Source organism: Erpetoichthys calabaricus, chromosome 16 (assembly GCF_900747795.2).
Source record: "Erpetoichthys calabaricus chromosome 16, fErpCal1.3, whole genome shotgun sequence".
Lineage (NCBI taxonomy): Eukaryota > Metazoa > Chordata > Cladistia > Polypteriformes > Polypteridae > Erpetoichthys > Erpetoichthys calabaricus.
The window spans coordinates 42,681,251-42,695,078 of record NC_041409.2 but is presented as its reverse complement, the minus strand read 5'-3'; the positions used below and the strand labels follow the sequence as shown (position 1 = coordinate 42,695,078).

Below are 13,828 nucleotides of genomic sequence, written 5' to 3'. Positions count from 1 at the left end.
GCACTGACCATCTCTCTCTCTCTGTGTCTCTGTCCCTCTCTCTTTTATTTTTTTCTCCTTCTGTTTCTCTCTCTCCACCCCCACTCTATGTAGTACTTTCTTAGTTACTGTGTAAATGATTGATTTTATTTTGCGTTGCATCTGAAGGGGTAGTTGTTGTGTAATTTTGTTATACATAGTATAATGACAGTAAAGGCTTCAACTATAATGGATAGACAGGGGTGTGTGAGGTGTGAAGGCTTTCTTTGAGTGGTAATAGTGAGTGCTGGAAAAGGAGTAATCAAACCAATGGAAAATTAAATAAACTTTTACCACAAGTAAATTATAACTAAACATGTTTAATAAGCTGATCAGGTTTGTGGAAACATAAAAAGATCTAATATTACTGAAATAGCTGTTTGAAAAATAAATTTTAATAATAGTAATAATGATGCAAAATAAGTATTAAAAAAAACAGCAAAATTCAATAAACATGACGGCCTCCATCACTCTCTTCCTATTTTACATTTTGCCTTCACTTACTAGATGGATGCTGTCATTGCTCTTTGTAAATAGCCAAAATCATCTGTTGTCATGCACAATAGACATTTGTAGGCGGCAGTAAAATGCAAGAAGAAAGCTGCTAAATTCTTGTTTATCATTGTACACTTGGGGAGCATATTCATTCAAGTGGTCTTAGAAGATTTGCGCGCATTACAATTCTTTATATCTGGACTTATTTATCTGAGGGTTCAGTGTTCAGGTTACCTGCGTTAACTCCAGAAGGCTTAATTTGAACCCAGGTCTGGACACTATATTTATGGAGGTTGCTTGTTTTTCCCATTATATGACTTTTTAGCATTAATTTTGTGTTAATGCCACATCTATATAGCCAATCATAACTGAAATTGCGTTGTAGCATGATGGGCAGTTAAGTATTAGCATGCTTAGTAAGAATAGCCTAAATAAGGAGCAGGATTGATGGGAAAATGCAATTATTTGGGACCTTCTTTTTCTTGGCCCATAATAGTCCTGCACACCACAACACATATTCCAAATTGCTTGCTTACAGATGTGACAGACTCCCTGAGCTGCTCTGTATTTTACAAAAAATGTGTCTTATCCTATCTATGTCATAAAGACAGGGCCAAACTAAAACTTTTCATAGGCTTAGCAATGCAAACAGCTTACGTATCTAAACAGGCTTAGAAAAGCAAGAAGCAAAGTGTCCTCACACACTGCAACCTGATAAAGTTCATCAAACTACCTTCAATGAAATTAATCAAGTTAAAAAAAAAGATAAATAATCCCAATCCAAGTAATTTAACAACTCCCTAGGGATTTGGTTCTCTAATTCAATGAGTGACATTTTCATTTGTGCAAACGGCCTTGAATGTGACTGTCATTTAGCAGGCGTCTCAGCGCCTGCACTTCCCCCCTCCCTGGTACCTACAAGCCAAGGTTTACATTAAACTTGAGAATGGTTGAGAAGCCAGCTCATCTACAGATCAGCACTCGGATACCAGACAGGATGCAGCGAAGTGGTGTGCAAATGATGTTGGCCACAGCAGCAGCATGGCTTCAAATAGCAGGCAGTGGGTGGTTATATGTTAGGTTGCACAGTCTTAAACATGTGATGGTAGGAGTTGGAGTGGTGCTAGACCTGTCACTTGGGCAGATTAAGGGCAAAGGCTAAGACCAATTTCCAAAAGGCAAATCAGTACACATTCCTCCTACTTCTTCTGAAGATTGAGCGTCTCATAGGTGTCCTGGCTGCGGGGTGTCAAACCCTGCAAAACAAGAAAGGCAGGACAGAGCATGAGTTGTCATCATATTTCATAATTATACAGCTACTCACCAAGGAGTGTGCAGAGTTGGGTTGAGAAGTGAGATTTATCAGAAATTCATCTGAACTGTGACCATGAACACTACAGCTGAAGCGAAATGCTTAAACTTTTTTTCTGAGACAGTAAGACCAGTGGTGTTAAAGGTCAGAAGCACCACAGCAGCTGCCGGCAAAGATGCTATTACAGGACAGTCCCTCCAAAAATCAATGAGTTCTACAAGGTGGCCACCAGTCTTAGCAGGAGCAGTTTTACAGGAGGGGCTCAACAAAGTGTTCTGAAACCCTGGAGTGGCTTTATTCTTACCATTTGGGTACAGTAAGAAGTAGCATCCTCAGCAAAGAGCCATTTATAAAGCAGTTCTAGTAGATGATGGATATTCTGACTTTTAAGGGAATTCCATAAAGTGTGGTATATCTAAGCATGACAAGTCAGGCCATCCAGAAGTAATTTCCTATGGCCCTAGTAAACCTCACCCATACAAGGACCTTCATTTTGGCCACTGCTGCAGCTGCCACATTTTTGGCCTCCTGAAAACTCTTCCTTGTAACTGGAGACCCTCATGTTAACATTGCGCAGATCTCTTTGTTCTTTATTAACTATGACTAATTGTTGCCAATGCTTGACTGAGGTACAGTTACCTAGGTTTGTGGTGCACAATATATGGTTGATCAAAGAAATCTGTATGACCTGCAAGCACCATAAAACACTGCACATTAATATAAGACCCCACCCCTATTTACGTCAAATCATTGATGAGTTGTTCACTGTGATAACCACTGTTGCTCACAGAAGAGACCTCAGGGATTTACAAATTCATTACAGTAATACCTCCTCCATCGCGGGGGTTGCATTCCAGAGCCACCCGCGAAATAAGAAAATCCGCGAAGTAGAAACCATATGTTTATATGGTTATTTTTATATTGTCATGCTTGGGTCACAGATTTGCGCAGAAACACAGGAGGTTGTAGAGAGACAGGAACGTTATTCAAACACTGCAAACAAACATTTGTCTCTTTTTCAAAAGTTTAAACTGTGCTCCATGACAAGGCAGAGATGACAGTTCCGTCTCACAATTAAAAGAATGCAAACATATCTTCCTTTTCAAAGGAGTGCGCGTCAGGAGAGAGAGAGAGAGAGAGAACAAAGCAAGCAGTCAAAAATCAATAGGGCTGTTTGGCTTTTAAGTATGCGAAGCACCGCGGCACAAAGCTGTTGAAGGCGGCAGCTCACACCCCCTCCGTCAGGAGCAGGGAGAGAGAGAGAGAGAGACAGATAAAAACAAACAAGCACAAATCAATACGTGCCCATGAGCTTTTAAGTATGCGAAGCACCGTGCAGCATGTCGCTTCAGGAAGCAGCTTGCACAGAAGATAGCAACGTGAAGATAATCTTTCAGCATTTTTAGACGAGCGTCCATATCGTCTAGGTTTGCGAACAGCCCCCCTGCTCAATCCCCCTACGTCAGGATCAGAGAAAGTCAGCGCAAGAGAGAGACGGAGAAAAGTAAGTTGGGTAGCTTCTCAGCCATCTGCCAATAGCGTCCCTTGTATGAAATCAACTGGGCAAACCAACTGAGGAAGCATGTACCAGAAATTAAAAGATCCATTGTCCGCAGGAATCCGCGAACCAGCAAAAAATCCGCGATATATATTTAAATATGCTTACATATAAAATCCGCGATGGAGTGAAGCCGCGAAAGGCGAAGCGCGATATAGCGAGGGATTACTGTACACCTAAAAGTGTGCTTTGACGGACGGAGTAGTATTACAAACACAAGCAGAGGACTTCAGAAAAGTGGAAAACAGACATCTGGTTAGATGTGTCTTCCTTCACCTTGCAGTTATTAAGCAGATGAGTCCACAGCTCATATTGTTTGCCTCATGCAGTGCATGGTTTAGGTGGCTGTCTTCTGGTGAAAGTACAATTTTCTGGCATGGTCCACCGATTTCCAAAGTAAATGCCAATAAATACACTACAAAACAGCTTCATTCAAAATGAAACATTTCTGTCTTAATGACCAATTTCCAAAGGGCTTGTTGGTCAGTGAATGGTTTGAAGAGCACAACAATGATGTAAAACATGACTCATGGATATCTTGTTGCTGATTGCTTAGCTCATTACAGACCAGTAGCATGCCTTCAAACACCATTCAGATCCGTTGACAATGAATGCCAAGGTGTACTGAAGCAGTTTTTATATAGCTCAGGGTGACTCAACAGCCTATTAAGACAATTTACATAGGTGTTTCTTTTATTTTGTCAGTACCCTAGTTTATAACAAAACCAACTCTCTTCCAAAAGACTTTGTTCATCCCTGGTGCGTGTAACAACTCTTGTTGTGATTTGGACACAATTCTAGGAGAAAGTCATGCACCCAAGTCATCCGGCATCAGTGGAGCAAGCCATCTGGTGGCCACCTGAGTCTAAACAGCAGATATGTCAGCACAAGGCACACAGTGGGATCAATTGTGTACATACCGTATAGATTCCTTCAGCTTGTTTCTGTAATAAAAGAGAAGAAATCGGCAAGTGATTAAATTATTCAAAAATGTCTCCTAAGATAGTCAAGCAAAAGGTCACAAAATTAAGTACAGGAGTACAAAAACACATCTTCTGTTTAGTTTTAGCAGATATTCTCAAGTATAAACAAAAATAAAAGGCAACTTTGATCCCAGAATAATCAAAATATTTTTTTATTTTTAACAGTGTGTATCACAGAGGTTCAATTCCTGTGGTTAGGCCTTTGCAATGACCTCATACTAGACAGTGTTCCAGGAGCATACTTCCCAATACATGGCACAGTACAAGTAGCACAAACAGAAAGGAGATTGGTTTATAAGGTTATCAGGACAGAGTGAAGGTCACACATTAAAAGATTACATTGGTTTATAAGGTTATCAGGACAGAGTGAAGGTCACACATTAAAAGATTACAATGTGCTGTAGACAAAACACCAAGGATAAAGAATTGGTTAACAATTAGAGAACAAGAAGCAGCAAGACATCATGACACAAATTAACAAAGGATCTTCAAGTGGAAAGTGGAAGATGGTTTTGAAATAGAGATGGATCCAACATAGTCAGATTGTTAATAGAGAGTCTATGACAGGCTAGGACTTGCTTCAGCAGCCAAGCAGAACTATTGCCCAGACCAAATCTTACAACAGGCATTTGCATTTCTATTGGCAGAAAATATATTTCCAAAGATAAACTAAATTATATCCAGTCTTGGTTCCAAGAAGGGGTTTGATAAAGCAATAAAGTCAAAATAAATAAATTTAAATGAATTGAGGTGTTGTTGGCATGTACACCTAGAGAGGTTTAAATCTGAAAGTACTCCTTATGAGAAGGACCCAGGAGTCATAGAAGACTCATCACTATCTACAGTACATCAACACACTGTATAGAAGAAATGAACAAGGCTAACAGAATGTTAGGTTACACAGAACGATATGCAGAGTTCAAGTTAAGGGAGGTCAAACTGAAGTTGTATAATGCACTATCGAGGCCTGTCATAGAATACTCTGTACAGGTCTGTTCTCCATATTAAAGAAATGATGTAGAATCACCAGAAAAACTTCAGAGGAGAGTGACTAGGCTGATCCTGTGACAAAAATTAAGAAGGGGCATGACTGAAGTGTTTAATATTATGAAGGACAGCAGTGAGCTGGTGCCCTTGCCCAGGGTTTGTTTCCTGCCTTGCGCCCTGTGTTGGCTGGGATTGGCTCCAGCAGACCCCCGTGACCCTGTATTAGGATATAGCGGGTTGGATAATGGATGGATGGATGTTATGAAGGAATATCCATCCATCCATCATGCAACCCGCTATATCCTAACTACAGGGTTACGGGGGTCTGCTGGAGCCAATCCCAGCCAACACAGGGCGCAAGGCAGGAAACAAACCCTGGGCAGGGCGCCAGCCCACCGCAGATGAAGGAGTATATATATAGTAATTATAATTAATATAAGGTATCTATATATATATATATAAAATCCCTATGTGCGTCCAGGTGTCTGTGTGTGGGTGTCTTCTGGTGAAGTGCGCATGCGCGGGGCACGGTGCTATGCGCGATATTACTGTCAGAGAAAGTTAGAGGTGTTTTACGGAAATACAAACAAGTATTACTGCCAGAGGAAATTAAAGGTACACAATACAGTGACGCATATTACAGCCACATACAAGCCAGTATTACTGTCAGAGGAGATTAAAGGCATATTACCGACGCACACGCCTGTATTACCGGCAGAGAAAATTAAAGGTATATTACGGACGTACGGACGTATAAGCCAGCGGACGTACAAGACGGTATCCTTCAATAAGGGCGCGCACAGGCATCCTTCAGTAAGGGCGCGCACAAAAAGGCGAGACACAAAAGGACGACCTCAATTGGGTGCAGCGAATAAAGGCACGCGTAAATAAAGATCTGCACCTGTTGCTCTTCACAAATTCCAGAGCACTTTGAACTAAATTATCTACACGCCCTTATTGAATACAGCCGTACAAGACAGTATTACTGTCACAGAATATTAAAGACACACAATACACGGCGGCAGCTCACGAAGAACGGTCAGCTCAGCAAGTAAACATCAACAAAAGAAAGGCTGAAAGAAAGAAAAATACGACCAACAAAAAGAATGAGGTCAAAGTCCCTTGCCATTTAATATAGACTGTTCCTACTAATGTTTATGCACTACTGTTCTAGCGCCCGTTATTGTAACGGGCTAAATGACTAGTAGTAGTATAAATAAATATAGTGGATCACAGCTGTTAGTTTAAAATAAGTTCTTGACAAATGACAGAGTTGGAAAATTGTTCAAGGCAAATTTTGCACAAACATTATTAGCAAGTAGTGTTGTAGAAAGTAGAACTTTAGGGACCTTCAGTCACAACATGATGTTGTTATTTAGGACAATATTTGAACAGAATGGATAAGCTTGATGGCCTGTTCTTGTCATAGTTGTCGATGTTCTAATCCAATAAGAACTAGACTGAAGCTATAGTTCATTACAAGAGGTCATTTTCCCTATAAGCTGACATCCTATGCTAAAGCAGAAAAACTAAAATCAACAGATGTTAACCAAAGAATAACCTAAACTACCAAAATAAAAATGCAACCAGTCAATAAACGCATTCAAAGTTTTGAACACCACAGTAAATGCAGTAGGTATAATACTGTATATGAATATATCAATCAAATATTAATCAAATGATACATAATATATTAAAAATATATCACAAGAACACAACCTTATCAAGGCTGACAACACTTGTACAGTATGTATAATCAATACAAACACTGTGGTGGGTGCAAGACATTATGGTTCACTGAAATGGGGGGATCATGTCTAAAAAATGTTGTAATTTCTACACGGTGTGACTGAAATGTATGCAAATCCCCTTAAATGAAAGTTGGCAATGTGCAATTTAATCACGTCTGAATTGTTTGATTTGTAACTTTAAACTGTGAAGCAGAGGGGTACATCAAATAAAAATATGTCTTTGTCCCAAACATTATGGAGGGCACTGTGTGTATATATTTTGTTTTTTTTTTTTTTGTGCTTGGCTAAAAAGGACTGCAAGACCCACAAATAAATGTTGGGGCGCCAACTAAAGAAAAATAAACAAAAATGGCCACTTAGGAAGCAAATGTAACTAAAAAGTCCAAAACTGAAAGAAAAGTCATCAGGAAAGGTATTTTTGTTTGTTTCAGTCACCAGTTAGGAGTTCTGTCCTGCGGTGCGTTCTGTTCAAAAGGGGCTGAGTCTTTTGACATCATTGGGCATCTTATCAGTAATGCAGAGGAAATGGAAGAGGAGAAGATCAGCGCTAGCATCCCCTCTTGAGCCAGGGTGGTAGTACATACCTTAGACGAGCCCGGAAAGTTATCCATAGACGCGCATGTGTGATTACTTTTATATATATATATATATATATTGTGGCACGCGGCTGGGGGTGGCACCAAGCCGGGACACCCAGGAAGACAGGAGGAGGGCTCATGACTTCTCCAGACCACGAGGTGGCAACCGCCCTGGTTATATTGGGGGCCACGGGTACAGGGCTTGGAAGCTCAATCCTGTAGGGGTCCGTGGTCACCGCCAGGGGGCGTCCCCATGCCTGGAGGACCCTGGACCCCAGCACTTCCGCCACACCCGGAAGTGCTGGGGGGAAGAAGAGAGGGGACACCCGGAGTGCTCCCGGGGAGACAGCCGGCACTTCCGCCACACTGGGGCGTGTCCATGGGAGATTGCCGGTGCACACCTGGAGCACATCCGGGTGGAGATAAAAGGGGCCGCCTCCCTTCATTCAAGGCTAGAGTCGGGTGGAAGAGGACGAGGTCTTAGAGGAGAGACAGGAGGCGGCCTGAAGAGAGTGAGGCATTGTGGTATTGGCCTGGACTTTGGGGAAGTCTGTGGGTTGTGTGGCACGTCTGTAAATAGTGATTGTATAATAAACGTGTGTTGGGTGACAAAATGATGTCTGCCTGTCTGTGTCCGGGCTGTTCCCCACTATATATATATATATATATATATATATATATATATATATATATATATATATATATATATATATATATATACTAGTCATTTAGCCCGTTACAATAACGGACGCTAGAACAGTAGTACATAAGCATTAGTAGGAACAGTCTATATTAAATGCTCATTCTTTTTGTTGGTCGTATTTTTCTTTCTTTCAGCTTTTCTTTTGTTGATGTTTACTTGCTGAGCTGACCGTTGTTCGTGGGCTGCCGCCGTGTATTGTGTGTCTTTAATTTTCTGTGACAGTAATACTGTCTTGTACGTCCGCTGGCTTGTACGTCCGTAATATACCTTTAATTTTCTCTGGCGGTAATACAGGTGTGCGCGTCGGTAATATGCCTTTAATCTCCTCTGACAATAATACTGGCTTGTATGTGGCTGTAATATGCGTCACTGTATTGTGTACCTTTAATTTCCTCTGGCAGTAATACTGGTTTGTATTTCCGTAAAACGCCTCTAACTTTCTCTGACAGTTTTATCGAGCATCGCACCCTGCCCCGCGCATGCGCACTTCATCAGAAGACACCCACACACGGACACCTGGACGCACATAAGGATTTTATATATATAGATAGATATATATATATATATATATATATATATATATATATATATATATATATATATATAATATACGTATGGACAAAAGTATTGGGTTGCTTGACCATTACACCAACAGGAATTTTAATGACATTGCATTCAAAGACAGACTTTAATATGGAGTTGGTCCTGCCCCCCCACCCCATCCCTTTGCAGCTATAACAGCTTCCACTCTTCTTGGAAGGCTTTCCACAAGATGTTGGTGTATTTATGTGGGAATTTGTGCTCATTCATTCTGTAGAGCATTTATTTTTTATTTTGTAGAGCATTTTGTCAGGCACTGATGTTGGACGAGAAGGCCTGACTCGCAATCTCCATTCCAGTTCATCCCAAAGGTCTTCAATGGGGTTGAAGTTACAGCTCTGTGTGGGTCAGTCAAGTTCTTCAACTCATTCAACCATGTCTTTATAGACCTTGCTTTGTGAACTGGGGCACATTCTTGCTGAAATAGAAAAGGGCCTTCCCCAAACTGTTTCCATAAAGTTTGAAGCATAGCATTGGACAAAATGTCTTGCTATGCCGAAGCATTAAGATTGTCCTTCACTGGAAGTAAGGGGCCTAGCCCAAACCCTGACAAACACCCCTAACACCATTATTTCTCCTCCACCAAACTTCACAGTTGACAAAATGCAGTCAGGCAGGTAATGTTTTCCTGGTGTCCGACAAACCCAGACTCACCCATATGACTGCCAAACAGAGAAGCATGATTTGTCACTCCATAGAACATATTTCCACCACTCTATCCAACACTTGGCATTGGACTTGGTGATGTGAGGCTTGCATGTAGCTGCTCAGCCATGGAAATCCTTTCCATGAAGCTCCTGCTGCACAGTTTTTGTGATTACATTAATGCCAGTGGAACTTGGCAGTTGTTGACCCTGCTCTGTGACTTTACGTGGTCTTCCACTTCGTGGCTGAGTTTCTGTTGTTCCTAAACACTTCCACTTTCAAATAGTATAACTTACAGTTGACCGTAGAATATCCAAGCAGGGATGACATTTCAAAAACCATCTTATTGCAAAGGTGGGATCCTATCACAGTATCACTCTTGAAGTCACTGAGCCCTTCAGAATGACCCATGTTGATTCACAAATGTTTGTAAATGGAGACTGCATGGCTGGGTGCTTGATTTTATATATCTGTGGCAATGGGTATGACTGAAATACCTAAATTCAATAATTAAGAGGTGTGTCCCAATACTTTTGTCCAAATAATGTTTATATACACATTTTTTCAATATGTTTTATTTCTCATTAAAAGGGTCAAAGTTATTAATGGACCATTTTAGCAGATCTGTATCCAACCACTCATCTACTCATTCTGTGAAGCATCATGAACTTGCCCTGGATGGCAGTTGGTTCCTATTTTATTCCAGATGTTCCTGGAATAGGCACTGGCCCCACTTGACTAATAACTATACACAGTTTAGAAACACATATGAATGTGCATTAGATGGTGTTTATGTGGCGCACTATACTATTTTCACTTGCATTTACAAATATGCATACATCAAAGATATGCACTATTTAAGAAAAACTCAAGTTGTGTTGAAAATCCTATAAGAAGCTGAAGTGCTCAGAAATTTCACATTTTTTATCATTAATACAGTCCAGTAAACCCGTCCTATGCTATTGTAATCTCTGTTTGGGACTTAGAAGAAACAACAGTGATCGCAGTTGAAACAAAGCAGAAGTTGGAAATAATAAGCCCTGTGCTCAAAATGCCATTACAGAAATATGTCGAGCTGATGGCTGGACTGAGCTGGCTAGCTTTTCCAGAACATCGCAGTTTGCTAGAAGTCATATCAGCACAGAGCACAAGCAGACAGTTGCACTGACACTTCTCCTGCTTAGCAACTCACACTGCTTTCAGTGGGTTGACAGCTTCCTGTTTCCGAAGTGACCACTGCGGTACAAAGTAATTTTTTTTTCCATTAGCTACCCTTCCTGCTCTGAGGGTATCTTGGTAGGCCTCTCAGACCCAGTGCAGGCTCTCTTGGTAGAGGCATTTTATCAGTATGAAAGCAAGCCCCCATCAGTGCTGTTCTTCTTATCCAGTATGGCTCCTCTGTTAAAACACATACTTTTTTCTGGCTGGCATGATGGTTTGTGCTGCTGCTTGCTGGGTACAGGGACACAGTTGTGTATAATTTGCAATTTTGCCTTGTGTCCTACACCCTGGGACCTCTGTTTTCCTCCCACAGCCCAATGATATGCATACAAAGTTAACTGATACCTCTAAATTGGTCCAGTGTTGCTTTATGGCTAATAAAAAGAATGGATTCAAGAACTGAATGAAGGTGTGACGTTCAGTTTCTGGATGGGTGTTTTGCAGACAAAACTAATCTTACACACCAGTCCTGCTGGTGAACAGAATAATTAGGATGCCCTAAATACTGTACAATTTAGCCACGCCAAATACCTCCTAATATTCACATCTAACAGCTGATTTAAACAGGTTAAAATAAGCTTCACATTGCAATGTACATTTTTTCTTACCAGTTACAGGGTTCATCTTAAAAGTCTTTAAAATAAATATGGATCAGCAGCCTATAGATGTGGTTATCTGCTTCAGTCCCTGTGGTTGCAGGTTTTTATTCATAGTCTGTGAGTCATTTTACCTCAGATTGATCTGGCTGGTTTTATTAGTCAGTCTTTTTGACATTATTGTGTACTAGGGGGCTCTGCCCCCTGCTCGCTTCGCTCGCCAACCCCTGGTTTTGGGAAATTACAAAGTGCGTGATGTATGAATGAGATATAGCATAGTGTGAAGGTGTAGATGACGCATATAGGAAGCAAACAATAAAGTGTTTGGTACAGTGTAAAGGTTTATTGGAAAATGTCTTTGTACACAACATTAGTAGTAAAGATGGTGTCTTGTCCTTGAATGAGTATTCCTTGGCATGGAGCATTTATGACCTCAACTTTAACGTCAGATGAACGTCGAACTCGTGGGAAGGCCACATAAAGTTGTCCATGTCCAAAAACGGGCACAGAGAGGTAGATGCCAGACTTGTCCATGGTTTGTCCTTGTGATGTGTTGATGGTCATGGCAAAGGCAGGTTTAATGGGGAACTGTCGCCGTTTAAGTGTAAAAGGTAAGTCCAGGTCAGAACTTGTAAGGTCAATTCTAGGAATTAGAACAGTATTGTTAGCATGTGATTCTGTAAGAACTGTTGCTTGAATAACATTGTGTGTCATGGTGTTGACGACTAAACGTGTACCATTGCATAAACCCTGTGTAGTGTTAAGGCTTCCTAATAGCATGATTATTGTTCCGTTTTTAAGGCTAAGATTGTGTTGTGGAAATCCGGCTGGGTTGCGCGTTGTAGACGGCGACGTGAATTTTTTTTTTTTGATGCGGGTTCGTGTTTGTGGTCCTGTTACTCGAGCCGTCTAGTTTTGTACCCGTGATCGTGAATTGATGACTTGTTTGATCTTTAGCGTTAGGAATATGGATAAGTAATAAGGAGGATCGCACTCACTGTTAATATGCGGAGTGTTCGTTTCTTCGTATTATCACCAATCAGGTCTCACGCCTGTATATGTATTGTAGTTCGGTGTCTTGTTGTTTATGTATGACGTCGTCGCGTATTTTAAGGTGGACTGAACAATAGCTGAGCGCATGGTATGTGGAGCAATAGCTAAGCACTGTCTAAAATCTCCTCCTAATAAAAGTACCTTTCCTCCAAAGGGAATATTATTATTCACCAATGTTTGTAGAAGTTTATCAATGGTGTTGAGTAAGTGACTGGATGCTATTGTACATTCATCTATAATTAATAGTGTGGCAAGACGGATGTCACGTGCATTGTTACTGTTCATTTTCATAGTGGATACCGATGTTTCTGTGATTGGGACCGGTATTTTGAATAAGGAGTGACATGTGTTTTTGGAGCCAAGACATTTTTTCTTCCGCGGTTTCAGAAGCGCGTTGTAGGTGCCGAGGTGATTTGTGCATATTTGCGTTCTTGATTTGTCTCGGGTGCACTGTTCCAATGCGATGTAATATTTGTCCACATACGCGAAAGCAGTATGGGCCATTGCCTTTTGGTGGCCTGATATTTACTCCGGTAGATGCAAAAGCAAATGAACTATTGTAGGATCTAATGCAGTTCATAAAGTTTTTACTTTGAGGTACTTCGTTAGTTAGAAGCTTCTGTAGATATGCAGGATATGAATGTAAAGGAGGCAGTCTAATTTGACCCTTTTGACAACAACGTGTAAATTCATTACTTGTATTGCCAGTTGTTTCTTCAGGGAAGTTAAGTGAATGACTATGATTGCAAATGACATTCATTAATCCCAATGAATTTTCATGAATAGTGGACTTATTATTGAACGCGTTGTCAGCTAACTGGCGCAATCGTTTAGCAGGTGTCTGTCCTTGATGTCCTTGTCATGCGGGTTCGTGTGTTTGGTCCCGTCACTCGAGCCGTATCGTGTTGTACCCGTGATCGTGAATTCATGACTTGTTTGTTCTTCAGCGTTAGAAATATGGATAAGTAATAAGGAGGATCGCACTCACTGTTAATATGGAGCCTTTTCTGTGGTTGAACGGTTAATAGTGCATCAGTGTAATGAGATTGACCTATGCTGCATAATTTGAACGTGTTCAGATGACGCATGTTTAATACGGACGGTTCGTTCAGTAATGGGGCTTTGTGTGTCATTTCTTATTTATGTTAGTGTGGTCGTGGGTCTGAATCCTCCTTTTTGTGTATGTTTCGTGTGCTATGTCCGTAGTCTGTCCCGTTTCGTGTCCAATGGGTTTGTGTGGCGCTCGCGTCTGACTTCTTTTTTTTTGTGTGCTAGGGGCGCGTTGTCCCACTTTTTTTTATCTCTGTTAGTGGAGGGGGTGTTTGTGT

At 41.0% G+C, this 13,828-nt stretch overlaps 1 protein-coding gene across 1 annotated transcript in view; it reads right to left on the bottom strand.

The window, feature by feature from the left end:
- Positions 1-322: 322 nt before the first annotated feature.
- The window catches only part of fcer1g (Fc epsilon receptor IgFc epsilon receptor Ig), a 76,523-nt gene continuing 63,017 nt past the window's right edge, over positions 323-13,828 (bottom strand). Inside the window, exons 4-5 of the mRNA XM_028821744.2 lie at positions 4,304-4,327; positions 323-1,769 (exon numbers count right to left, since the gene is read on the bottom strand). Coding sequence (XP_028677577.1) covers positions 1,713-1,769; positions 4,304-4,327 — 81 coding nt within the window. The 3' untranslated portion in view covers positions 323-1,712. The remainder of the gene's footprint in view (positions 1,770-4,303; positions 4,328-13,828) is intronic.